This window comes from Pterocles gutturalis, unplaced genomic scaffold (genome assembly GCF_000699245.1).
Source record: "Pterocles gutturalis isolate BGI_N339 unplaced genomic scaffold, ASM69924v1 scaffold6754, whole genome shotgun sequence".
NCBI lineage: Eukaryota > Metazoa > Chordata > Aves > Pterocliformes > Pteroclidae > Pterocles > Pterocles gutturalis.
Window position 1 is genome coordinate 37471 of NW_010128122.1, and position 26725 is coordinate 64195.

The 26725-nt window shown below is 58.1% G+C and overlaps 1 protein-coding gene across 1 annotated transcript in view; it reads left to right on the forward strand.

The window, feature by feature from the left end:
- Positions 1–7466: 7466 nt before the first annotated feature.
- Positions 7467–26725, forward strand: part of LOC104466162 (chromodomain-helicase-DNA-binding protein 6-like) — a gene marked incomplete at its 5' end in the record, with an annotated part of 47342 nt that continues 28083 nt past the window's right edge. The window contains 17 exon segments of the mRNA XM_010079501.1: positions 7467–7969; positions 12156–12294; positions 12866–13015; positions 15867–15932; positions 16407–16465; positions 16817–16934; positions 18403–18489; positions 18764–18898; positions 19219–19340; positions 19944–20187; positions 20632–20808; positions 22378–22521; positions 23308–23563; positions 24057–24267; positions 24750–24945; positions 25491–25655; positions 26057–26236. Of these exon segments, the coding sequence (XP_010077803.1) occupies positions 7467–7969; positions 12156–12294; positions 12866–13015; positions 15867–15932; positions 16407–16465; positions 16817–16934; positions 18403–18489; positions 18764–18898; positions 19219–19340; positions 19944–20187; positions 20632–20808; positions 22378–22521; positions 23308–23563; positions 24057–24267; positions 24750–24945; positions 25491–25655; positions 26057–26236 (2952 nt within the window).

Genomic DNA, 26725 nt, shown 5'->3' on the forward strand with positions numbered 1-26725 from the left:
GTGTGGAGTTGTCCTGCTTCTCCTGGTGGGCTGCAGGAAGGCCTGGCCCAGTGAATGGGGGTTGAATGGTGCTGGCACTTGCGTACGAGATGGCATATGGCATGGCCAGTGCTCCTGGCTCTGGTCACACTGCCCAGCAAGAGTGTGCTGTGTGGATGTCGTCTGAGCCTGGTAGCCAGGGGAGCTGGCTTTGCTCTTGCTGGACCACGAGAAGGGCTCAGCCATGGCCTCGTCACAGGATGGAGCTGCTGTTCAGACCCTGAGGCTGTGGCAGAGCTTTGCCCTTCTGGGAACACTGTGCTCTTGGGGGAAAAGCCTGCAGGGCTAGGGCAGGGCCCTGAGGCACAGGGTGGGTAGGGTGGACATCAGGCTGTTGCTCCTGTCCCCTTCCCAAACTCGCATGGTACTGCAGGGTTCGGGTATGGGTCAGGAGTGGTGCTGGCCGGCGAGGAGGCTGCAACACCCCGCAGTGCCAACACGACGTCTGCTTCATCCCCGTCACACCTCCCAGCAGTGCCGGCCTGTGACTTCTGCCACGTGGGTCCAGGGGAGCCTCTCTCTGCTCCTGCCTGTCTGGGCATCGCATGGCAAGTGTGTAAGCTTTACAATCGGTGCCACCATTACAGGGCAGAAGAGGATGCTGGGCTGCCCATCTGTGGGGCGGGAGTCCGGGAGTGCCGGAGGCAGGGAAGGTGATGTGCTCTCACAGGCCAGGGAGGGAGCGGGGCTCTGGGTGTGTGGTGGTTCCCTCCTGGCTGGGCACAAGGTGCAGAATGTTCTGCCCCATCCAGCCAAGCCTGACCACTTCTGCTGTACTTCTCCCAGGTGCTTGGGCCCAGTTTTCTCTTGTCTTCACCCAAAGCTGGTGATTGTCCTCCATTCTCACTTGCTCATTAGGACACTCATCCCATAATATCCTATTGTCATCCCAGCCCCCTGTCCTAGCTGCCCTTTCCCTGTCCCCAGTTCCCTCCCTCCTCCCCTCCCCACCTTCTCTTTGCTATTCCCACTCCCCCTCATTTCTCTTCTCTGCTGTTCCCTTTGCAGGTACGCGGTGCAGGCAGGGTGAGGGCGAGGGTTTTGGACCCAGCTCAGACCACAGGCAGCCCCGCTGGCCCTGGGCTGGTGTGTGCCCTGGGCAGTCATGGGGAAAATGCTCTGAGCGCTGCTCCTGAGCCCCCTGTGCATGTGCCGAGTGGTGTTTGTAAACTGTTCCTCCAGGTCCCTGGGAACCCAGCTCTGCTCTTTGCTGGAGGGCTTGGAGAAGGGCAGGGGCACTGCATGCCCCCTGGGGGCTCGGGCGGCTGGGGCATGGCGCAGGCTCAGCAGTTTGGGAGAGGGGAGGGAGCCCGTCCAGGACCAGGGGCGGGAGCTGCTTTGCCTCCCATCTCGTGGTGCTGTTTTCCCCTAAGTCCTGAATAAAAAGTGGGAAGTTGAGTCAAATTGGGACTATAAATGAAATGAAACAATTTTAAGTTAAGGAAACAGCATTGAGGCCCACCCTAACCTTGGCTTTGTCCTCTAATGGGGTCATGCAATTATAAATGCTCTCTCCTAGCCTTCCCAGCGCTGTGGGGAGGTTCCTGACCTTCTCTTTGACAGTAGCTGGACACATGGGACAAGACTTCGTGATCCAGCTGCTACTGAGAGACTTGCTTTTCTGTATGAAATGTAATTTATAGAAGATTCCTCTGGGAATAAAAAAATGTACAAATGTTACATAAAAGTGTATTCTGAAAATGTAAAATCGTTACAATTGTCACCAAAAAAATACCAGTTGAGAGACAGTGCGAATGGACACCTCTGATGATAAAAAGTGTACTGTGCGTATGGAGGCTGCTTGGGTATGGTACCACAGGTTCAGAGGTGGGCATCACCTGCCAAAACCTGGACGTGGTTGTCTTTACTTCATCCCTGCCCCGCAAAATACCCCAGAAACAATAAGCCTCCATGGTATTTTCTCTAGAATTGTAAAGGAGCCTGATGTGATGTTGAGAATCGCTAGTAAATAGTGGTAGGGGCTGTCACCCATCAGGGCTATGGCCACGGAATGGTACAAAATGTGAAATTAAAGACCAATCAGTTTACTTGCGTATTGGGTAAATCATTAGAGACTTTAATAAACACTTTATGAAAACGCTACACTGGTGAATAGTCAGCATGGCTTTTGTAAAGCAAAGTTAGTCCTTGCAGTCTGCCGGGGATTTTAAAGACAGCCAGATCACGGGGGTGAGATTGGGCTGGGCTGGTACAGTGTTCGTGGGCTCACAAACAACCGTTGAGAAAGTTTCTCACCGAATGCTTTTAAAATTAAGCATCATTAAAATTAAGCATCATTAAAATTAAGTCGTGATAAGAGGTCTTTCTGTGAATTAGTGACTGGTTAAAGAATAGGAAGCAGCGTACAGGGGAAATGTCTCTGCTTTCACACCAGCTGATTCCTGCAATCATCTGAGATGCTGAAATGGAAACAGAGTCTGAAGGGTTGAAGGAAAGTCTTAAGATGTGCCAAGCAACACATATGGGAGAACCAGCCATGCACGTGTCTTCCCTCAGGGCTGTCACCGCTCCTGGAGGAGACTGTAAAACACTGGCAGAGAGTTTGGCATCTGCCTGTAGGTTGTCCCAGAGGTCGGAAAGGGAGAAGGAACAGAGCAGAAACCCTCCTGCAGCTGTGTGGTACCTCTCCAATACCGTGTGCTTTCCTACTGCCACCCCAAAGCTGGTAGTGTTAGAGGAGATGTAGAGAAGCGTAAGGCAGATGGTCTAAGAGCTGTCCCAGGCCTCCTGCCAGGAGAGGCTGACTTGTCACCTGTACCTTAGCTGGGCTGGGAGAGCTCTGCAGGGGAAGGATGTGATGGAGGATGGCACAACAGTGAATGGGACAGAGCGGGTGCCAAGGAAATCTCCTTCCTACTCTCATACCTTGAGAACTGGAAGCCATTTAGGAGGGCAGCACAATTTAAACAAGTGTGTTTTTCCCATACCTTCTCAGTTTGCAGGGCTGAATGCCACCGGGTGCTTTGATGCCCATGGTTACAGGTGGGTTCATGCCGCTCGTGGCTACTATGGTCGACGCAGTCCTGCTGCTGGAGCTCCTGAGCCATGGCCAGCTTTGGCGGGCAGGGAGGCGGAGCATGCTCCCTGCCCTGCCCCACTCCTGCCCTGCTTGGGCTCCGAGCACTTGCCTAGAGCAGCCCTTGGCTGGTTCAGAGCAGCTGAGAGGAGCCCGCCTGCAGCAGCAAGCGTCCTAGGGCTACGATCTGCCAGGTTTAGGCTTGTGAAGCTGGATGTGTTTCTCCCCTGTGAAGGGAGCCTGAACATGGTAGTGTGTCACTGCTGGCTGTTACGGAGTGGCCAGTAACCTGGGCAAAGCCATGGGCAACCTGGTGGCTCTTGGAGACCTCTGTCTCAGGCCACTCGGCCTGGAGGTTGCTGCTGCAGCAGAGCTCCCTGTGGTGCGGTGTCTCCATCAGTGTGACACGGGCCCTTCAGCTCCTCACTGTTTGGAAGCAGCAGTGGTGGTTCCCTGCGGCACCAGGGCAACAGCTGATGCTCTGGCACCGGCTGCACGGGGACAGTGTGCTCCTGCCTGCTGCAGATGACTGGCTGGGCTGCTGCAGGCAAGCTGCGAGCGTGCTTTGGAGCCACGCAGGAGCACAGATAACACCGGTACTGCTTTCTCAGGGTTTTCCTGTTGACAAGAAGACAGGATAAACTGAACCTCATCAAGGGCAAGTAGAAAAAGCCCATTCCCTGGCTTACAGCAGTGCACCGAGCTCTGACTGCAGATTCTTACTCAGCAGCACCATCCTATGTGGATGGCAGAAGCTTGCTGTGGACTTGTATGAGCTTGACATGGAGCCTTTTCCCCTCCAGCAGCCTTGGGTGCAGAAGGGTTTCTGGGGCTGGCAGTACCTTGCCCACAGTCGGTGTGGAGGAGCGTGGTTTCCCTGCCCCTCTGTGCTTCTGCTGCCTGTGCAAGCCCTGGCTGAGAGCTGCTCGGTCCCACAGCCTGGTGTTCGATGGCCCTTTCATGGCAGGGCCTGCACCAGAAGCTTCTGGCTGCTCCAGCTGGAGGCAAGTGCTGCTGGCTGGTACCAGCACTGCTTCCCGGACACGGCAGGCTGTGATGCCTGATGTCCACAGGGCATCCTGTGGCAAAGTGCTGGCCCTGCTGGATCTGGCGGCCTGCAGCGCTGCCTGGGGGGTGTGTTAGGGTGGGCACATCTGTGCTCCCACCGTGGTGGGCTTGCCTAGAGGCTGGAGAGGCTGTTGGCAGCCAAGCGGTGATGCAGGAGGAGCAAAGGGGTGGCTTGCATTTTCACAAACCCTCTGACAGTTCATGGTTGTTTCTATAAAGCATTCAGCTTCCGATGGCAGCAGGCCTTGTGGCGGGCTGGGATGTCTTCATCAGCACTCGCCGACATGCCCTTTCTGATTTGCCTAAGCAGCACAACGCAAGCACGAGGCAGACCTCACAAAGTAGGTCATGGTTTGAGGCCCGCTCTCCCGACAGCTTTATCAGCCTGTCCCCTGTGGTGGGGCCTGAGGCTCCTGCCAGGCAGTGGACGTGCTGAAGGCGAGTGGGCCCTGCCTGTGCTCCATAGCCTGGGCTGGAGCTGTAGATGCAGGCAGCAGATGGGATTGTGGGGAGCTTTGGACCACCTGGCTGGTGTGCGGCGGTGGAAATCATGAGCCAGTTTCAGCACGCCCTACTCCACGCTGGTTTGCTGGGAACGGCTGATGCACGCAGCAAGAGGGACCCATGTCCCCAGGCCCAGCCATCGTGGCTCCGCTCCCCCAGGCGGCGCAGGCTGTTGGGGATGCAGCTCCTCCAGGCGCTCCACTCCCAGCCCAGTTCTGTCCAGTCCTGTGGGTAAGCCAGGGAACCCCTCACTGGCAGGGCAGATGACACATCACCTGCTCTCGGACAGCACCAGAATTGTGGTATCCAGACCTGTTTGCTCATTGGGTGGTCTGCCTGGAAGTGGGCAGCCCTTTGCAAGACTCGGGGCTACAAGCTGAGGCTGGGAAGAAGTAGTTCACCCTCCTGCTGTGCAAGGATGCTGAAGATCAGTTTTCTGTCTGGTATCTGCACTTGGCTGCTGTTCAGTGCAGAAGCAAAAGGAGATCCAGGCTCTTGAGGGTCTGTGAGCTTTGTAGCTAATCCAGTAAATTGTTCCAGCTGATCCCCAGCTTGCAAGATCTGAGGAATGCAAAGGCTGGGACTGATCCTGTTGCTCAGCCTGTGGGCTCAGAGGCAGTATCTATAGTGCTAGTTTTCTCCCAACCCAGAATGGGTTCATCTTAATTGCTTGGGTGCATTTTGATGGCTTATCCGTGTGACGGGATGGCTGCTCTCCCCTGTCCCAGGTCCCTGGGGCAGACTGGCAGCAGGGGCGAGGACAGAGCGCTGGAGGTCGCTAGCTTCAGGCAGAGATGCTGGTGCAGCCTGCCTGGCTGATGCTGGATGAGCCAGCAGCCCTGCTCACAAGTGGCTGCAGGGGCATTGGGGGTCTTTTCCCCTTTGCAGCCTGTTTTGTTTAATGGTTCCATCCAATCCAAATCAGAAATCCCAAGTGTACAGAGTGCCCTGTGCCTAGACCACCATGAACAGGCTCCAGTCCTCAGCCCGTAGGATGTAAATATTTACATTCTCTTCTGCAGCTCTGGGGTATCTGAAGAGCCGTGTGGTGCTGGGGGTCTGCGGGGTATTGCTGCCGAGGGCATTGGCACCTAAGCAGCAAGGAAGTGGCTTGTGAAGGAACCGGCACCTGTGGCCCAGGGCAGCCATGGGCACAGGGTGCTGGGGCCAGCACTGCCACCGTCCCCACAAGTACCCCACTGCCTAGCACCTGCCAGGCCGCTGGCTCACAGCTTCCCGAGAGGAGGTGCCACCTCCAGGCTGGGAGGACAGGCCTGGCAGGGGCTGAGCCCCACGGCTTGTCTCATGGGGTGGCCACCAGACACCTGCCTGTGGGACCAGCTTCCCAGCCCCAGTCGCGCTGTTGGGCTTGGTCTGGTCTGGTGCAGCTCTGCCAGCCCGCGGTGTGAGCCAGGCCGGGGATGGCCACAGCTTCCATCTGGTTGTGGTCAAGCCGTGCCTTAAAAGGAGGAGTTAAGCAGGTGGTTGTGGATGAAAAGTTTGCCTTCTCCTGCGAAGGCTGTGGGGTTTGTTCCCCTGCTGCGGGGCCAGCGGAGCCGCTCAGCCCGCCTCCCTGCTGCGGGGCCAGCGGAGCAGCTCAGCCTGCCTGTGCTGCCGGGGCAGTGGGCAGAGACCTGCCCGGGTGCACGAGGGATTGGTGCTGGCTGTGGTCCCAGCTGCTCTCTGGCGGCCCCCTGGTCACAGACAGCGAGGAGAGGGTGCGGGGGGCTGGCAGGGTGTGCAGGCAGGGCCAGGTGCTGCCAGTGCCGGGGCACTGGGGATGGGAGCTAACTGGCAGAGCAGCTGAAGTGGAGCCCGACATGTTGCTTTCCCTGTCCTGCACACAGCTACGCTTCTGCCAGGCCCTTTGTGCGTTCCTTGCACTCTCCCTGTCCGGCAGCTGCTGCAAGGGATATATCTGGTCACCATTATGAATCATCACCCGCAGCTCCCTTCCTCGGCCTGTCCCCTGCCAGCCCAGGCTGCTCTCGAGGAGCCGGGGTCACTGCTCACGGGGCTGGGCTCCTTGTCACAGACCCTCCTGCTGCTGCTCGAGCAGAGCGGGGCCTTTTCATGCTGTTTTCTTGTTGGGCCTGCTGTGGCAGAGCACATTGAGGGGTGGTGGGGAGGGCAGCTGAATTCTTTTCAGTGTTCAGAGCTGGAAAGTTTGCAGGAAGTGAAGCAAGAGCCAGAGGAGCAGCTCCACTCTCCTGGGCTGGAGGGAGCCCTGGCACCCAGCACCCCCCAGGAAAGGTGCTGGTCTAACCTCCCTCTTCTGCCCCAAAGTTGGCCTCGAACGGACCGAGGGGCCTGCTTCTTGTTACTGGAGACTGCCAGACATCCTTAATTCCTTAATTCCCTCTCCCTGCTGTGCCGGGACAATCCCTGTCTCTGGGCAAGGGGCAGGAGGTGGCCTGGGCACATGGGTCGCTCTGGGTCTCAGTGCAGTGAGGTGTGGAGTGTGAAATCAAAGGCAGGACTTTGCCTGGGGGCACAGCAGAGGGGCCGGCAGCCTCCACTGTGCACCTGCATGGGCTGGTGGGGAGCCGAAGGGCTCTAACCTGTCAGCCTCCGTTGGGCAATGAAGGGCTACAGCAGCCCTTCCTTGTCCGACAGAGCAAGTGTCTGTGTGTGGTCCTTGCCCCTTTGAGTTGTGTCCGTGTGTGGTGGCCGTTCACCATAGTCCCCTGTATGTCAAGGGACGTTGCTCGCACTGTGCCCGGGTGATGAGAGCCTTTCTGGGGCTGCGGTTCCCCCTGCAGCGCCTGCTGTTTCTATATGTGGCATTTCACACGCTGCCTTTCTGTTCTCCCTGCAGCCGCCAAGCTTAAAAGCGCTGAGCCACTCCCCGATGTCGGATGCCTTGGATGCCTGGGAGTGCAAGGCACAGGACCCCAACAGCAAGGAGCAGGAGAAGGTGCCCCACAAGGTGACGGTGATGGCCACGGACACAGGTGGCCAGTGTCAGTGCCCGGAGGAGGAGCCCAGCGGGGCTCCCCAGAAGCGAATGAGCACCCAGAACGGGATGCAAGACAGTGGGGGCGGGGGCACGGGGGTGAAAAAGAAACGGAAGAAAAAGGATCTGGGAGAGCAGGAAGGGGGAGAAAAAGCAGCTGTGGAGGTGAAACCAAAGAGGAGGAGAGAGCCTAAAGAACCAAAAGAGCCTAAAAAGGCTAAGGAGCCCAAGAAGCCGAAGGAGCCCAAGCAGAGGGAGGTGGCCAAGAAGCCCCGGAAGCCTCGGGAACCCAAAGCCCCCAAGGAGCCTAAAGACAAGAAGAGTGTCTCTGAGCCTGCCCCCAGAGCAAGACCCAAGAAGAGCAGGTAGGTGGTGATGTGACCTTGTCTCTGTGCCCGATGTGGATGGGGCTGTGGGCTCACAGGAGCTTCAGCTGAGAGAGCCGCGCTGAGCGTGTAGGCTCCTGGTGCTGAAAGCTGAACGTGCCAGCCGGGAGGCGGGGATGAGCTCTCCGGCCATGCAGAGGCAGGACAGGTGGGTGCTCTTTCGGGGATGAGGCTCCGTGAGACTCCAGGTCTGGAAGAGGCCTGAAGAGTCTTGGCCTCAGCTTGGCCTGGCCTTGGTGCTGAGTGTCCCAGGGGGCAGAGGGGCCTTAGGGAGGTGTCTCACCAGGATAGCGAGGTGCTGTGTGCTGGAGGGCCTGTCATACCTTTTTTTTGGGGTCTGGGCAGAGGGAATGTAAGTGAGACAAACCTGACCCTGGGCCATCTGTGGAAGTGAAGGTCCCCACACGTCCCACTGTCAGCCTGCCTTCCCTCAGCTCAGGTTTGGGAGGATGGTGGAGCACGTACCATCTCTGCTCCCTCTCTTGGGCAGAAGGACCCGTCCCTGCCTTGCAGCTATGGAGCTGTGCTTGCAGCCAAGGCTGGCAGCAGGGTGAGGCCTGAGGACTCCCTTGTACTGCACAGCCCAATGTCACTGCCTCCGGTAATCCCTCATCCTTTTAATTAACAGGCTGTTTGGCCAGAAGCTCTGATTTCTTAGCTCTGATTTTTTTTTTTTTTAATTGGGGATGTGTGCAGATAGCAGAGCGGGTCTCAACAGCACCAGCGTTGTTTGGTTTACTGTTGTGGACTGGTTAGAAGAGGTGTTTTTGGAGACTCCTATATGAAGCAGGCCTATTGATTGGAACTGGACCCTCCTCGTGTACTGTAAATAACCCATAAGATGAATATATTTCTGTTGCAAATGGGATTAGTACAGGAACCAGCTGGGAATTTTTCAGCAAAACCTTTCTTTGTTAGAAAACACCAGTTTGGTAGGGCTTCTTGAGGGCACTTTCCTGGAAATGGTCACCAGAATGGGCATCCCAGGGTCTGTGGGATCTGCCCACCTCCTTCCTGCTGTGGCTGCCCACAGGACACCTGTGCAGGGCAAGGACCGAGCCCCCAGTCTTCTACAGCCCTGCTCCTCGGGAGCTCGCTGACAGCCGGATCCTGGAGAGGCCAGGGCTGCGGGGCCGGCACCAGGCAGCAGTTAGTGCCTCTGGCGTGGGCTGGTGGTGAAGGGGAAAAGGTGTGGGGCAGCAAAGCACCCACACCAGGCTGGCAGGGAGCTCAGCAGGGTGAGAGCTGGGTGCTCTGTCTCTGGCAGGTCCCCAAGCTGTGCAACGCTGTCACTTCTGGTCTTCCTTGAGCCTGGGGCTCTGCACACAAGGAAGCCAAGCCCCTGTGTTGTCATGGGCTGCTGAGCCAGAGCAGATGGGGGTGGACAGATCAAGTGGGCAGTGAAGGGAGGGTAAGGGAAGGGCTCCTCAAGGCCCCGAGGAGGGCTGCAGTGGAGGTACTGGAGGTGGAGAGGGAAGGAGAGGGGCTGCAGGCAAGGAAGGGAAGGATAAAGCCTGTGGAAAGGCAGTGCTGGGTGTCGAGGAGGATCCTGGGGTGAGGGATGCAGCCACACCTTTTCCTAATGACCCCTCTGCTCCACCAGTAAGAAACTACCATGTGGGCAGTTCACAGAGGTCCACTCCTGTGCTGGGACCTTTGGGACCAGACCAAAGCAGGGGAATCCTGGGGAAGAGCAGACCTTGAGGGCTTGGGCTCCTGGAGGCACTCACGGCTCTCGTCCAGGAGTTTGTTGCCACCGTGGCAGGTCCCTTGGCTGCTAGCAGTGCCTTCACAGGGTGCTAAACGCAGCCCATGCCAGTGCGACCTGCCATGGGTAGCTGGTGGGCAGGTCACTGCTAGGCATGGGGATTGTGGCGGGGTGAACCCAGCTGCAGAGGTGGAGAACCTGGTCCCTCCTGCAAGGGCACAGCAGGGTCTGGGAACACCAGGAGGGCAGCTGAAGGGGATCCACTTGCTGTGCTGGGGGCCAGCGTGCGGAGCCCTGGTGAAGAGGCACTTCATGCAAAAAAGAGCAGTTAATAGAAGTCTGTAACACATCATGCAGCCAGAAGAAACTGTATGTAGGAGTCTGGGAGTGCCACAAAGCTCTGTGCTTTCCTGATGCCCTGTCTCAGTGGAGCCTTATCCCCTGGTGTTTTCTCCCACTCACCTGCACCTTCCAGGAGGACCTTTCCACCCCTGCTGCTTGGGAAGTCCAGCCCGTGGGTGCTCCTTGCAGCTTCCTCCCCTCTGGAGCCCCTCTTCCAGCCTGTTTGCAGGCTGTTGCCTCAGCCTCTGGGTTAGCCACCAGCAAACCCACCCATGGGAGGAACGGCCGCTGGGTGGAGGCACCCATGGGTGTCAAGGTGGAAGCTCTGCAGGGAGCAGGGCTGTGTCCCACCTGTGCCCACTGCCCGGGACAGAGATGGGGAGGTGGGCTGGACGCCCCCGAGCACCACAGGGAGGGAGAGGAGAGCTGCAGGCAGACTAAGCACTGCGTGCGGATGAAGTGATTGCTGCGAGTCCTCTAAGTGTCAGATAATGGTGGCATAATTTCTTCTAAATTATTTCTAATCACAGCCAACTACTGGTTCATGAATGAAGCAGTTGTTAATTGTGACTTACAAATCAATATATTGGGAGTTATTGCTTGGGTGGAAGCAGTGCTTGCAGTGCATTTTCGGGGCCTCTAATTGAAGCACGAGTGCATGGCCAGGGCATTTGTGGCCTGAACAGCAGATTTTTAACTGCTTGGTTTTTGCAGATCCCAGGCAAGCAGTGATTTTTCTCTTTAAATGGGGGTAAAACCTCAACACAGCTTTGAAACTAACTATTCCTCTGCCACTGTGCAGGTCTGGGATGTGGAGGGGACAGACAGTGGGGCTGTGAGTGAGGCAGGGGGTGTTGCTCAGCACCAGCTCTTTGAAATCTTTCCCTTAACAGTGTTCCTTGCAGAGGGTAAGGATGGACGGGCACGTTGGGAGCAGTTGTTTCTTACCCGGGTGCTACCTGGGCACATTCCCTTGCCCAGGTTTTGGTGGGTGCTGGGTGGCCCTCACCCCAAGAGCATGCCATGTGTGCATCTTCACACGTTTTATGTTTGCGGGAAGGTGGTGGGATTCACCGGGAGCAGGCCCAAGTCCCCTCCGCGACTTGAGCATGGAGGACAGTTGCCTGGTGGGACAGAGCTTCCTGATGGGCCCTTGGAGGCAGCGGTGACCACCGTGGTGGCCATTGCACGGGTGGGAGTCTGGGACCTGCATCCTCCCTGTGTCCCTGGCGACCACAGGGCTTAACTGCCTCCGGCTGAAGGCACAGCTGCCATCTCGGGAGGGGACTCGGTGCTGTGGCTCAGGGAAGACAAACCACAAGGCTGAGCAGCTTCTGCCTGAACGCTGGTGTGTGTGTTTAGCGGGGCCTGGCAGGGCTCTGCAGCACACACAGGAGATGGCCAGCAGGATGGCCGGTGCTTCTCAGACTGGGCTAGAAGGTTTGTCTCCAGGGTGCCAGGACAGGGGTTGCCTCTTTAGCTGTTGAACTGGATTCCTGACTTGTGTTTGTGAGTGCTCTGCTCGGAGCAGGCACCGCAGTGTCCATGCCTGCTGGGCTTGGCAGTGGGGAGATCCTGTGCTGGCCATAGGTCCCTGTCTCAGTCTCCCAGCTGGGGCAGAGGCTGCGGTGCTCTGGTCAGGACCTGCCTTCACTGTGGAGGCTTCATGGTCCAAGGAGGTGGTCACCCTGCCTGGAGGGGAGAGGCTGGCCTGGTTCCTCCCAGCTCACCGCCGTGCCTGGGACACTATGCAGGGCATCTTGACCTCATGCACCTGGGCTCCCCATGCCAAAGGAGCAGTGGGGCCTGCTCATGAGCTGAACGCCATCTCCTACAGCCCCTGTGGGGCTGTTCCACTGGGTGATGGCAGTCCCCAGCTCCTTTCTGCCCCACAGCGGGCCGGGGCGGGTGGACCCTTTCATCCCAGTGTGCTGGAATTGGATGGAGAAAGGCTTGATGGTGATTAGTGAGCATCACTGACTGGGATCCCCAGTTCTGGGGGAGACCCCAGGAGCCTTGAGCTGCCTCTGGGTGATCCAGAGCCCTGTGTGGGTGCCTGCTGGCTCTCCCCTGGGGTCCCTAGGACAAGATCTAACTGTCAGTCTGTCTTGGCAGCAAGGACACCCCTGTGGAGAAGAAGAAGAAAGGGAAGAGGAAAAATGAGATACCAGTGGACAGTCTGGATTTGGATCAGGATCTTCTGAGCCCATCCGTGCAGAGCCCAGAGGAGTCTGCAGAGTCAGCCGACAGCCAGGTGTGTCCAAAGCCCTCAGCTGGCTGCTGATGCGGGAAATCCCGGCTGCCTCTGAGTGGGAGAAGAGCTGGGCCCCAGGGTGCTGCGATCAGAGAGCACTTTCAGCAGTGTGGCTGATAGACCCTGGCCCCAGAGGCTGCGGTCTGCCGGCCACACTGCTTAAAGTCAGCTGGTGGCCCTGGATTGGGTGCATGCTGCTGCCTTGGGTGCTGCACGTCCCTCAGCCTTGAGTTTCCCTCTCCTCTGTGGCTCCTGGCAGCTCACCTTTCCCGGCACAGGACAGGGAGGCAGCTCAGCCCCACGGGGCTGGGGAATCTCCGCAGGGTTCCTCTGCTTCAGGTCTCGGGGGCTGATGGGGCTGTGTCGGTCAGGCAGTGATGGCAACCTCGGCACCGCCGTGATGGGTTTAACTCTAAGGGCTGCCTGTTCTTTCCACCACCTCCGTCCCACTGGGGCAAGGGGTGGGCTGGAGATCAGGTAGCCCTGGGGCTTTCACTCCTCCACTCAAGCAAGGAGGAGGTATTTGGTCTGCCTGTCTGCCCCATGACTGCCTTTTTCATCCCATACACAGAAACGCCGCTCAGGACGGCAAGTGAAGAGGAGGAAGTACAACGAGGACCTGGATTTCAAGGTGGTGGATGATGACGGCGAGACAATAGCTGTGCTGGGAGCTGGGCGAACCTCCGCGCTCTCCGCCTCTACTCTGGCATGGCAGGCAGAGGTAGGGCTGGATGTGGGACTGGAGTGACAGGGCCTCCTGCCTCCCACGGGGTGTCCCAAGGGCATCAGTGTTAAGGACCTGGGGGATCCCAGCACAAGGATGGGGTGAGAGTGTGCATATCTGGGAGGGCACAGGCTGGCTTTGCAGGGGCTGTGAGTGCACAAAGGGATGGGCAAGAGGTGTGCAGGTCCAACTGTCCCCCTTCTGCTTGGAGACTAAGGCCTCTGGAACATGTCATGTACCTGGACTTGTCCCGGCTGGCCTGACCCACCTTTGGCTCTGTAGCTCCTGTCCATGAGGTTAGTCTGTTATTTTGGCTCTGCCAGCTGAAGGCTTTGTAGGTTCCAGGTCATAGTTTTCTGCCCACATTGCTGCTCTCCATTGGTGCCTCGGAGTGTAGAGATGCCCAGCCTGGCACCTGCCAGCCAAGCTGATCTGCCAGGCAGCATGGCAGGGATCTGGGCAGCGTGGCAGGGAACAGCCGGTGTCACCACAGTTTGGGCCTCGCTGTTCTGCCTCCTCTGCCCCCTGGTTCTAATGCTGGCTTCTGGTGAGTGCTGGCAGCTCCATCCTCCTGGTTTGTGTGTTGGATCCTGCAGCTCATTCCCTCTCTCTGGTCACTAACAAAGCTGCCAGATACTAACAATGGTCACTAATTGTTTTCATAGTGTTCCTCTAGTCCCCTCTTCCCAAGGCTCTGGTGTGGGTATCAGTCAGCTCCGTTGTTAAGCCAGTGTATAAGGCCTGGCCTAATGCTCCCAGCAGCACCCACAGGGCTGCCGCACACCCACGGGAGGTGCTGCTGGTGCTGCTTCAGCTGCTCCCCGGGGCCATGGCCCAGCTGGGCTCCTGGCAGCGATCTCTCCAAGTGAGATTTTCAAAACAGCAGGTGGGAATGGATTGCCTTTGGCATGTGTCCATGCTGCCACCCTGCTCTCATCTTAGTCCTTGACTTCCACCTCAATTTGTCCTGCTCCAGATGAATTATTAAGGCTGGTGTCTGATGGCAGCAAGGCTCTCTGCTGAGTGGCTGCTCTGGGCTCCTGCCAGCAGGCTTGGCCGGGCCTGGCCGCGGCTGCTCCCAGGGCTGGGACTGACCCAGCAGGGCAAGATGGGAGTCGTCTTGCAGCTTTCCCCCCGGACCCTGCCCACGTTCCTTGGTAGCTCTCTGTGGCCACACAGGGCTGCTCCAGCAGCCTGCAGGCTGCCAGCGATGAGCCACAGACCTGTGTAAGCCAGCTGGGCTGCAGGCCAGCGTCGGAGCTCCCAGCCACAGGGCGCTGGAGGCGGCTGCGATGGCAGCACTGTGCCCCTGGCCGTGTTCACACAAACCCTTTATGGCCAGGGTCAAGCTGGAGCCCAGCAGTGCCGGGGTGGGTGCCTGGGCAGGGGTAAACAGGCACTGCACAGTGACTGCAGCGGGAGCATCTCTGCTCCCCTGGGCCATGTTACCCTGGCGTGGGGCCAGGCTCCCTGGATAGGGCAGAAATCCCCCTCTGGACCACAGGACTGCAGCTGCGGGACCCAGGCAGAGCTGCTGTTACCCTGCTCACTGTGTTGCAGTGCTGGGTCTAGCGTCCTGCCCCACACCACAGGGGGTGCCAAGGCAGCAGGCTGGCTGAGGGCTGGGCTGGAGGGGTTGCTGCAGCCCTGGGCGCTGCCTTGGCTTTCCCAGACCCTGTTGGGTGAGTGGCGTGGGATGCCCCGGCTGTCTGTCCCTCCCCAGCCTGCCCCATGCCTTTCTTGGAGGAGTCTTTCTAGTCTGGAAAGGGACATCTCAGAGCTGCTTTGCCTTGGATCAGACTCTGCCTCCGTCTGAAGGAGATGAGCAGACTCCTCCTCCTTTTGCTCTGCACTTTGCTCTTCGTCCTGCTGCCGTACCATCTCCCAGCCAGGGCAGAACTGGTATTTCTAATGCTCAAGCAAGCTCCACATTTTTGCTGTCTATCCTCTCCCCTTAATCTTTTTGTGCCTCTCATGCTACAGTGCAGACAGGCACAAGCCTGGCTCTCTTAGCCCTTGGTGTTTGGTGGGGCTGGTCCTGCCACAGCACGTGGCCGGGAGAGCCTCAGCCTCCCTGCTTGCCCTGTGCCCTCTGTCTCGGAGCTGGAAGCAGGACAGTGTTAGGGCCACTTCCAGCAAAGCTGGTGTGCTCAGCATGAGGGAGGGGGCTGGGAGCTCCGGGGTGGCCAGCAGAAGGTCTGTGCGGCCTCATGGAGTGATTTGCTCATGGCAGAGCTGAAGCCTGCGGAGGGAAGGAGGCAGCACTTTGAGCCTGCTGGGAAGAGCTGCATGGACAGCAGTGGGGCTGAGGTGCTGCTGCCCATGTCCTGTGGCTGTGGGCAGGTAGCAGCAATGGAGGATAATGGTGGCAGGGCCTGACAGCCCTACTCTCTGCTCTGCTGGGGCCCTTCGGGCAGCTCTATAGGCTTGTATAAATGCCAAGGCAAGTCAGAGATCCGGCATGGGGAGTGGCTGGGAGCAGGGGATGTGCATGTTTTGGTGTATTTCCTTCCTTGAGTCTCGGGGCAGAAGCTCCCAAGCCCCCTCCTCTTTTCCGGGAGACTTGTCACCCTGTCTGGTTGCCCTGGTCTAGCTGGAAGGACCCTCACAGCTAAACACAACAGTGCTGTGGCCTTGCTGGCCTGGGGAGCACAGGCTGGCACCACCTGCGTCCTTGCACCCAGCAGGGATTCCCCAAGTGTAGCTCTCCCAGCTCGCACTGTGCTGGCCCTGCCTGCCTGGCTGGTGGGCTGGGAGAGGAGCAAGCAGCCATTCTGTGCTGGGAGGGTGCCAGAGGCCAAGCCATGTGATGAGCTGGGAAAACAGCGCTCTGCTCTCATGTCTGCAGGAGCCTCCCGAGGATGATGCCAATATCATTGAGAAGATCCTTGCCTCCAGAATGGTGCAGAAGGAGGTGAGTGGCAAAGATGTCAGTGGGGCTGAAGGTGTCTGGGCAGAGGAGAGAAGGGACCTGGCTGCCTTGTGCAGCAGGGACATGAGATGGAGCGGCAGTCAGTGCTGCTGTGACATTCCTCGCACTCGCTCTTCGCAGAGTGCTGCTGGGGTATGCCCAACCTGGCACCTTTCTGGGTTGGGGATCAATGTGGTGTCTCTCCTGCCCTGGGCACCAGAAAGCCTCTGGAGAGGAGCCAGACCTGGGCTGGTGCCCAGGAGATGTTTTGAGTCCCCTTTGCTCACACCACATTCCCCAGGGCCACCAAGCCTCTGGGGCAGGCAGCATGCCAAGTGCCTGGCCATCCTCGCCACCCCAGGGCTCAGCCTGCCGGGACCCCATGGCTGGGCGGGGGATGCCTGTCTACACCTGGGCCAGAGGATGCCCCCAGGTTTCTGCACAGGCTCTGACTGTCACTAACTTTGTTGGTTTCAGGCTCATCCCGGAGGCCTGGCGTTTGAGATGGAGGAGTTCTACGTCAAGTACAGGAACTTGTACGTGTGGTGTTGTGGTGATCTGTGCCACGGCAGTGGGTCCTGTGCATGCAGGAGTGAGGGCTGTGTGCTTCCACCTCTGTCCTATCCCCAGCTGCCACCCCGGCATCCCTGTCTCGCTGCCCCTGTCCTCCTGAGCCAGCTGAGCAGTGGGAAGCAGGAAAACCGCTGCAGCCACAGTGCACAGTCTTGGCCTGGACTTGGGCCATGGCTTCCTCCAGTTTGGGGTTTCACAGAGCAAGGCACAGGCTGGGTGTTCAGGGAGATCCCTGCTGGGCTGCATGGTGGATGGCCCAAAGTCCTCTTTGCTCATGTTTTGTTGGTTTTTTTTTTTTTTTTTTTCCTGTGCAGCTCCTACCTTCACTGTAAGTGGGCAACTCTGGAGGAGCTGGAGAAGGACCCCAGGATCTCCCAGAAGATAAAGCGCTTCCGGAACAAGCAGGCTCAGATGAAGCACATTTTTACAGAGGTGAGAGCTGAGCGCGGGAAGCAGCTGTGCCCAACCCCGGCACACCTGGGCCTGGTGCAGTGGCTGAGCAGACCAAGAGCTGAGCACTGCCTCTGGCACCTCCCTGCCCAGGCGAGACCAGCTCCAGGGCCAAAATTCAGGGCTGGGAGCGGGCAGGCAGGGCTCACTGTGAGCTGTGTCTGCCCTGCCTGAGCTCTGCCGTAGCTCGGTGATCCCGGGGTGCTGCCCAGAGCCCTGCCTGTGCCCTCCCACTGACAGCGTGGCAGTGCCCAAGCAGCAGTGTGGCACCTCGAGCTGCCAGGCTGGTTTGAGCTGGAGCAGAGCACAAGAGGGTGAGTGGATGAGGATGCTGGAGCCAAGGGGCCATGACAGTGCCTTGAACACCCGTAGTGTCACTGGCAGAGGTATGGCCAGGGTGACAAATGTCACTTGCCAGGCATTACCAACCCTAGAAGCATTGCTCAGTGGTAGGGAGGGTAGCATGCGATGCTGGAAGTGCTTTCCTGGTGGAGCAGAGATGCTAAGGGAGAGAGTGAGCTATAAATACTTGGGCTTAGGGCAGCTCCTGCCTGCTCTGCTCTATAAGCAGATTAATCTTGTTTAATATGAAAGGTCTTCTATAATTTATCTTGCTGCTCCGGAGATAGCTTAGGTCTCCTCAAACTGCCCCTTACAAGTGTAAATCAGGCCAGTAGGGTATGAAAATTTCTCCATGGATGTAGTTGGAAACCTGGGGGTGTGTCAAATTTCTCACTCACAAGTCTGTTTGGGGACTTTCCCAGGATGCAAAGAAAAAGCGTGTGTTGGAACACACTGTACCACTAACAATTTAGCAAGGAGCAAACGCTCTTTCCCGTGACTAACTGGGGCTTGGGGAGCTGTGAACACACAAGCCTGTTTTTTCTCCTTCGCAAGCCCTAGACAATGTTGTCTCTCCAAGGACCACTGCTAGTCTAAAACCCACTCCTCCCCCGGTGTTCCTGGCAGGAGGACGAGCCCTTGCCTCATGAGCAGTTGCTGGAGGTGACTGCTGAGCTGAAGGTGGGGAGAGGGAGAGGCAGAGAACAAGGTGTCATCCCTTGCAGAGGAGTGGAGTTCATCAGGTGCTGTGTGTGGCTCTGCGCTGCCGCAGTTACAGCTCTGGATGCTGCACGTATGCTAGAGCGTACAGCTCAGGGCTTTGTACCTTGGGGCCAGATGGGCTGGAGAGGACGTTCCTGCCTCCCAGCAAGGGCAGCATGGAGCCTGCGGCTGCTCTAAAGCAAGAGCTTTGCCTTCTGCAGGGCTCCTGCGTCTTCCCTGCCCAGGGACAGATGTCATGTACCTGCGTCCAGGGCACTTGGTGTGCTCCGCACAGCTAGCAGCATACTGGGGACAGATGTCCCGCAGCTGTTCACTCGTGCCTGCCGTCTGTTTAACCCTGGAATCACCTTGAACTTACCTCTCTTTTTACTCTTTGATGTCACAGCCTGATGAGGATTTGTTCAACCCAGACTACGTGGAGGTAGATCGAATTCTGGAGGTGGCTCACACAAAGGACCCTGACACTGGGGAGGTGAGTGGCAGCATTGCTTGTTTGCCCCATGAAGGGAGGGAGGCTTGGCACGAGGCCCAGACCCACGGTGTGCGTCGCATGTCATCTCTGAGCACCCTGACGCCTTCCCTTGCGCAGCCTGAGCCCTGTCCCCAGGGACCCCTTGGCACAGGGCTAAATGGAGGGCTGCTGACTGTCCCTGTGACTCGCTCTCAGTCGCAGCCTGCGTCCGCGTGCTGGGGCTGAGTGGCCGCGAGCCGTGCGCTGGCTCTGAGCCTGTCTCTCCACGCTGCAGGAGGTGACTCATTACCTGGTGAAATGGTGCTCGCTGCCCTATGAGGAGAGCACCTGGGAGCTGGAGGAGGATGTCGACCCAGGGAAGATTAAAGAGTTTGAAGCCCTCCAAATCCCTCCAGAAATCAAGCACACGGTAACGTACCCAGAGGTAACGTACCTGGCTGGCAGCTCGCGGCCCTGGGCAGGTGGGGAGTGTCTGTGTCTTGCCAAGGTCCAGCAGCGCTGACCTTCTTGTCCCTGCTGCTGCAGTGCAAGCCCCATATCTTCCCCTCTGGATGGGTTAGTTAGCAGGATCCGAGGGTGGGAACCGGAGGCCAAGACCTTGCTGTGAATCAGCTGTCAATGACTGTTCTGAAGTGTTTTCCTGATGCACAGCCCCGGAAGCGAGGTCTGGCCTCCGTGAGTGTTAGCCTCTTCCTCTCCACGGACCTTGCTCCTGCTTTCTCCTTCTAGGAGCGCCCAGCATCTGAGTGCTGGCAGAAACTGGAGAAGTCTCGGGAGTATAAGAACAGCAACCAGCTGCGGGAGTATCAGCTGGAGGGCATGAACTGGCTGCTCTTCAACTGGTATAACAGGTGAGGAGGGACTGGAGCCCTGTGCTCCCAGGAGGAGTCCTGCATGCAGCAGCAGAGCTGGGGGAGCAGAGCTGACAAACAGGGGACCAGCAGAGCGGCCGCTGAGACCTTCCAGTGCTGGAGCTGGCAGGCAGATGCCAGAAAAATTGTGTTTGTTTTAGCTTTGCAATTGGGTCTTTAGGAATGTTTCTCTCTGGTAAATGCTGGTGAGTCTTGGAGATAGTAGGGCTTAGCTGTAGGTCTAAGATACACCTGATTTTTGGTATTGGCCAGGCTATGGTGACCCATTCCTGTGGCAGGAGTGCAGGAATATGCATATTCTCGACTGCAGCTGGCCATCAGATACATCTTTCACTGGCTAGTGTGCACCCAAAGGCCAGCATCTTTCACACTAACTTTGAGTCCATCATCTTGCAAGAACTTGGATGGTCTGGCTTACCCAGACTGGTTTAGGCCACTGTACCAGCATCCCCACACCCTCCACGCTGCAGGGTCAGAGGGTCTGGGTGGAGGTGATGTGCCTGACTTCCCATCAAGGAGTGGGCGACAGGGTGGCTCCTGCCCCCAAGAGCCACCTTCATCTGCCCCTGTCCATCTCTGCAGGAAGAACTGCATCCTGGCTGACGAGATGGGGCTGGGGAAGACAATCCAGTCAATCACCTTCCTCTCAGAAATATTCCTGATGGGCATCCATGGCCCCTTCCTCATCATTGCACCTCTCTCCACCATCACCAACTGGGAGAGGGAGTTTCGCACCTGGACAGAGATGAATGCCATCGTGTACCACGGCAGCCAGATCAGCCGGCAGATGATCCAGCAGTACGAGATGGTGTACAGGGACACACAGGTGACTGACGCACACAACACTCCCAAGATGGGACCCCCAGCCCTGGATTGCTTTACTTGGGAAGCACTGACCTGCATGTGAAGCTTGGGGTTCACCTGGAGAGGGAAAGGTGATCTTTTAAGACCCCTTTGCTGGCATGGGCTTGAGTGCACTGTGTTTAAGTGAAGAACAGGCCCAATTCATGCAGAAAGGGGAAGATGCAGCAGAGCCCCAGCCCCAGTTCTTGTCCAGGCCTCTTTGTCTGCCCTGAAGCAGTGTCTGGTTTGGAGAGATGCAGCCTGCAGCCACCAAGGAGGCTTGCAGGAACCTGCCCACTGCTTGAGAGAGATGAATCCAGGGAAATCCCAGCTAGGAGCCAGATGCTAATGCTGATATGTTGACAGGATGTCTGACAGTGTCAAGCTGACAGGAGTCAAGCGCTGCATATGGTTTATGTCTCCGTAGGGTAACCCTCTCCCTGGGATGTTCAAGTTCCAGGTGGTTATCACCACCTTTGAGATGATCCTTGCTGACTGCCCGGAGCTGAAGAAGATCCAATGGCGCTGCGTGGTCATTGACGAGGCACATCGCCTAAAGAACAGGAACTGCAAACTCCTGGAGGGGCTGAAGCTCATGGCCCTGGTGAGCATGTCCTGCCCAGGTTCACGTGAGAGCAGGGTGGGCCAGCGGTGGCCACGCCTAGCAGTCAGATGCCACTGCCAGCTGCTCAGGCCCAGTGCCAGGGCTGATAGCTCCATGCCAGAATGGAAAACCATCCAGGACCCATCAGGTCCCTGAAGCAGTGCCAGCGACAGGGGCCCTTTCATGCATGGGGCACTGGTGTGTTGCAGCCATCACGAACTCCTTTTTGCTGAAGTGGAATATTAACCCACAGCAGCCCAAGTACCCCCTTGTCTTCCCATCTGTGCACGCTCCCTGGCAGAGCGCTGCCTGGCCTTGCAGCACAGCTCAGGCTGCTGCAGCACACAGAGGCGGTTGCCGACAGGCTGTGTACAGCATCCTGTGGGCCTTATACCCTGCGGCGAGCAGGGCTGCAGTGTTCAAGCTGGTTTCTGACTGCTCTACAAACAGGGGACCAGTCCATACCAGGGATGGGAGAAAGGGATCAATGAGCTGCTCTGAGAAATGAATTTGGATATCCATCTACTTTCCAGCCTTGGGAAAGGCAGCACTGCTGTTTGCTGGACTGGGGGCCATCAGGCCTATTGGATCTCCCAAAGACCCTGCTGTTTCCTCGTGACCTTGTGTCTAGTGCAGGTCCCTGCTGGGTTGTGAGCAGCCTGGGGAAAAGCAGGATTGCTGCTGGCCCCCCTTCGTAACCATCACCTTCCTTTGTACAAGTCCTGTGGGAGCTTCCCACCTTACAACTGCCCTTCTTTCATAGCTGGTGACTCTTGGGGACATTCCCTGCATTAGGTTGGGCAGGAAGATTTGGCTGGGCGGTGAGCGAGCGCCCAGGTCTCTGGCACTGCTGGCGCAGAGTGGCTCGTGCGCCCTGGGAGGCAGTGCCCAGTGGTGCCTGAAGCCAGAGCCCATGGTGTCAGGACACAGAAGGGAGTGCATTCTCCTTGAGGGCTCATCTGCTTCATTCCCCCCTAGGTCTGGGGGGTTGTCTGGACCTCTGTGTCCTTTTATTGTGTGTGTACCTACATGGTGAGCCTCCAATAAAAGCTGCTTGTTCCCCGTGCACACTTGACACAGTCATACATGCCCCTGCTGATTTTGGAGCACCCTGCTCACGCTGGCCCTAGCAGCAGGTCCTGATGTCCCTCTGGGGCATGTTCCCTCTCTCTTGTTCTACCTGAGCCCTGCAGAGGGACATCCTGCCCCAGGTCCACAGAGGCTTGGGCTCTGTCAGCATCCCCATCTGGTGCCAGCACAGCCCTGCCCGAGGGTTTTGTGCCAGAGCAGGGCTGAAGGGTGGGATTCTTGGGTTTGGCTATTGGTGCTGCGCAGAGCTGTACTGGGACATGTCCAGGGGAGTGTCCCGGGTGCCACAAGACAGCGTTGTGTGGCTGCAGCTGGGTCAGGGCTGGTGCCCTGCCCAGGGGAGCCTTTCAGGGAGTGTGTGTGCCCCCAGGCCACCCAGAGTGTTCCTGAGGCTGGAAGACAAGGAGCATTGTGCTCTTGGGGCCCCTTGGACCTGGCCAGTGGGTCTGAGCCCTCAACCTGTTTTTTGTGTATACCCAGGAGCACAAGGTGCTGCTGACAGGGACCCCCCTGCAGAACTCGGTGGAGGAGCTCTTCAGCCTCCTGAATTTCCTGGAGCCACAGCAGTTCCCCTCAGAGACAGCCTTCCTGGAGGAGTTTGGAGACCTGAAGACAGAGGAGCAGGTACCTAGAAGAGCGACACTGGTGACTGTTAGCGCAGGCCACTGGGACGCATGGTCACCAAGCCAGACACGCCCTCAGACATGTGGTTCGTGGAAGTGAATAGGACTCCTCATGCCAGGAGAAGCAAAGTTGTGACAGAGCCACCAATGCTGCTTTGAAAGAGGAGACCAGCCTGTGCCCAGCCTGCTCTCCGCCGAGCTCCCTCCTGCCCTTGCATGCCTGGGCAGCAAAGCCCACCCAGCTGTCCCAGCTGGCCTGTCCCTGAAGCCAACGGGAGTGTAGAGGGAGTGAGGAGATCAGGAAGTCCAGGTGTCAGTCACCCTTGTCAGGTTCCCCTGCGGAGCCGTCCTCCAAAGCTCCCCTTGAGCATGGGCCGTGGAAAGCAGCTCATTCCCCTGGGCTGTCTGGCTGCCATTTGAATGTCTGACTTAAGTGGAGGTTGCACAAAGATCATCATTCTGAGTGAGCAGGCATGGGCACATGGAGCAACCATCGTCTCAGGTGCTATCCAAGCTCTCGGCTCTCCTCCTGCAGCAGGCACACATACCCAAGGCTGCCGGCAGCAGAAGCGTGTGGAGTTCATGGCCCAGGGCTGGTCACTCACGTGTCTGCCCCAAGGAAGCCGGCCCTTGAAGTTGTCCTGGCTGTCAGCAAAGCAGCTGCTTCAGGGTCATTTGTAGGGGGTTTCCAGCCTGGGGAGGCTCTAGCATTGCAGGCCCCTCCGCTGTTGTCACCGTGTGCTTGCCATGCAGGGAGGGCAGTGAATCTCTGCGCTTGCTCTGGCAGGTGAAGAAGTTGCAGTCCATCCTGAAGCCCATGATGCTGCGACGGCTGAAGGATGATGTAGAGAAGAATCTGGCACCCAAGCAGGAGACCATCATTGAGGTGGAGCTGACCAATATCCAGAAGAAATACTACCGCGCCATCCTGGAGAAGAATTTCTCCTTCCTCTCCAAGGGTGCCAACCAGCACAATATGCCCAACCTCATCAACACCATGATGGAGCTGCGGAAGTGCTGCAACCACCCATATCTCATCAATGGTGAGGGCTGTGCACAGGAGGTGTGGGGGGGACAGTTGTCACTGCAGCTGGGCGGTACCTGCAGAGCCCACCCAGCTTGTGAGCCAGCTCAGGCCCTCATGCCATCTGCTGATGGTGTGTTGTGCATCCCAGCCCAGACAGGATGCAGTGGTCTGCCTTGTTGCCCTCACAGCCAGCCTAGCTCCCTGCAAGTGCTACTTGCTGGTGAGCACCTCAAGCTCCTGTGAGGCTCGCTATGTTTAGGGGTGTTCTGGCACGAGTACCTCTCCAGCATCGCAGCCTGGCTTGTTCTGCCAAGAGCTGGTGCAAGCCCTGAAGGAATAGAGTCACAAGCATGGAGAGGCTTATGGAGGTCTCTAGCCAACCTCCCTAGGTCTGATCAACTGCATGGGTTCTGTTCCTCACATGGTGGCTTGCTGTCGCCCTGGACGGGAGGCTGGGGCAGCTGCACTGTCGGTCTTGCCAAGAGCTCACGTCCCTTCTCACCTGGCAGGGGCAGAGGAGAAGATCCTGGAAGACTTCCGTAAAACACACAGCCCGGAGGCACCAGACTTCCAGCTGCAGGCGATGATCCAGGCTGCTGGGAAGCTGGTGCTCATTGATAAGCTGCTTCCCAAGCTGATCGCCGGTGGACACAAGGTGCTCATCTTTTCCCAGATGGTGCGCTGCCTTGACATCCTGGAAGACTATCTCATTCAGAGGCGGTTAGTACAGGCTTCAGCACTCACCACAGCTCCTCCACTTCGCCTCCATCCTGTGCTGTAGATACAGAGTGGAAATGGCCCAGGGTGGGGATTTGGCCATTCTCTGACCATGTACCAAGGGATCCAAGTTACAGGCTATTGCTGGTGGACACAGAGACCCCAGAGCTGGGCAGCCCTGACCAGCAACCAAATGGAAATGGGCCCTTCCCTTGGTCCTGGTTCCCGTGAGCGCCATATCCATGCACTGTGTGTGGGATCGTGATGCTTTTCCTATCATAAGAGGAATGACTTTTGGGAACAACCACAGTGCACACAGGCTGATGGGGCCTCAGCCTCCACCTGTGCATAGGCCCTGCCACTAGGTCTCAGCTAACTCTGTGTCCACACACAGCTTGGGGGAGGGAGCAAGAAGGGATTTGTAAGCCACAGCCAGTTCAGTCCCTGCTGTGACCCTGCTCTCGTCTCTTCCCCTCTCGGAGCAGGTACACCTACGAGCGCATTGATGGGCGGGTGCGTGGGAACCTGCGCCAAGCTGCCATTGACCGCTTCTGCAAGCCTGATTCGGATCGCTTCGTCTTCCTCCTGTGCACGCGAGCGGGCGGGCTGGGCATCAATCTGACTGCTGCCGACACCTGCATCATCTTTGATTCAGACTGGAACCCACAGAACGACCTCCAGGTAACAGGCTGGGCTGGGACAGGCTGTCGGGAGGTCCTGCAGTACGGCTCCTGTCACTCATGCCAGCCAGGGAGGGAAGGGCAGCAGCACCTGGCTGTACTGGCCATGGGGTGACGTGCTGGGAGAGTCAGCGGGAGTGCAGGCAGAGGGGACGTGTCGTGGGGAGGATCATGCTGTGGCTGTAAAAGTGCAGGTGGGCCACAGATCAGGCAACACTTTGTCCATACCTGGTGTTGGAGGGGGTGGAGAGTTGGGTACCCCACACATGCAGAGAGCCAAGGCTCCAGCCTGAGCTGTGTGTCCTTGTCCAGGGGTGCAGGGGTCTCCGATTCCTGCTCCACAGCCCTGCAGGCCAGGCAGTAACCAGCACCCGCTGGCAGAGCTCTGCCAGGTCAGCCACAGGCACTGGGTGAGGCTGCGCTGGGTGGGGAGCTGACTGTGGCTCAGGTGTGTGAGCGTGGGGTGCTGTTGCGGGTGCCACAAGCCACACAGTCCCCATCCTGCTGGGCTCGCTGTGCTTGACGCTGTGCCCTCTGCACTCCCAGGCTCAAGCTCGCTGCCACCGGATCGGGCAGAGCAAGGCAGTGAAAGTCTATCGCCTCATCACCAGGAACTCCTACGAGCGGGAGATGTTCGACAAGGCCAGCCTGAAGCTGGGCCTGGATAAGGCTGTGCTGCAGGACATCAACCGCAAGGGCAGCACCAACGGGGTAGGTTGGCTGCCAGAGGGGGGCTAGGCGGGAGGCACTGCGGGAATGCTCTTCTTCCCCTGCAAGTCACTGCCACGTCAAAGCAGAGACCTGGGCAGGCTTCTAGGGTGGAGGGCTCGGCCCCACACGCTCGCGTTGCTGCTCTTTGGCCTGGCAGGCTGTCCCTGCACTGCCGTAGGGTTGGGGGACACATGGGTGCAGTGTCTGGGTGACATGGACTGAAATTTCTGACAGTCCCTCAGGCAGTGTTTTGAAGTGACCTCTTTGCTGTAGCAGCAGGAGGTCTGGGCTGCTTTGGGGCATCTCTGCTCTCCTTCCTGGGGCAGAGGAAAGAGTCTTCTCGTGCTGTGCAGTGCCCGGGGCAGCTGGCCAGGTTGGTGATGCCCCAGTGTTTTGGGCAGGTTCAGCCGCTCTCAACGATGGAGGTGGAGGACCTGCTGCGGAAGGGTGCCTATGGTGCTCTCATGGATGAGGAGGATGAAGGATCGAAGTTCTGCGAGGAAGACATTGATCAGATCCTCCAGCGCAGGACACAGACCATCACGATCCAGTCTGAGGGGAAGGGCTCCACCTTTGCCAAGGTGTGCTGTGCTCCATCAGGAGGGAAGGGGGACTCCCCTCGGGGTGGTGGAGACACAACGGGAGTGCACAGGGCGGTAGTGGTGGGCTGACCTCTTACCTGTATGTTGAGACATGTCTGCATGGCAGCCAAGCTCACCTGCCTGTCCCGCTGCGTACAGGACTGGGACCGTGCTGGGACACAGCAGTAGCATGGTCCCCTGACTCACTGGTGGTCAGCAGAGCATGGAGGAGGGGGCTGCTGGCCTGGGCGGGTGATGTGAGGCTGCCCGGGAGCGTTCAGCTCATCAGGTTCCACTTTCCCTTTGAAGGCAGCTGGGGCTGGTGAGAAGGCAGAGCAGCGGCTGTCCTCCAGGTGCTGGGCAGTGCCGGGGTGTGCTCTGTCACCGGGCCGGCAGGGTGGGCGGGTGCAGAGCTGCTCCTGTGTCCCAGCCAGGGCACTGCAGGCTGGAGGGCTTGCTCTTCCCATGGACTGTGCTCCTTGCCGTGGC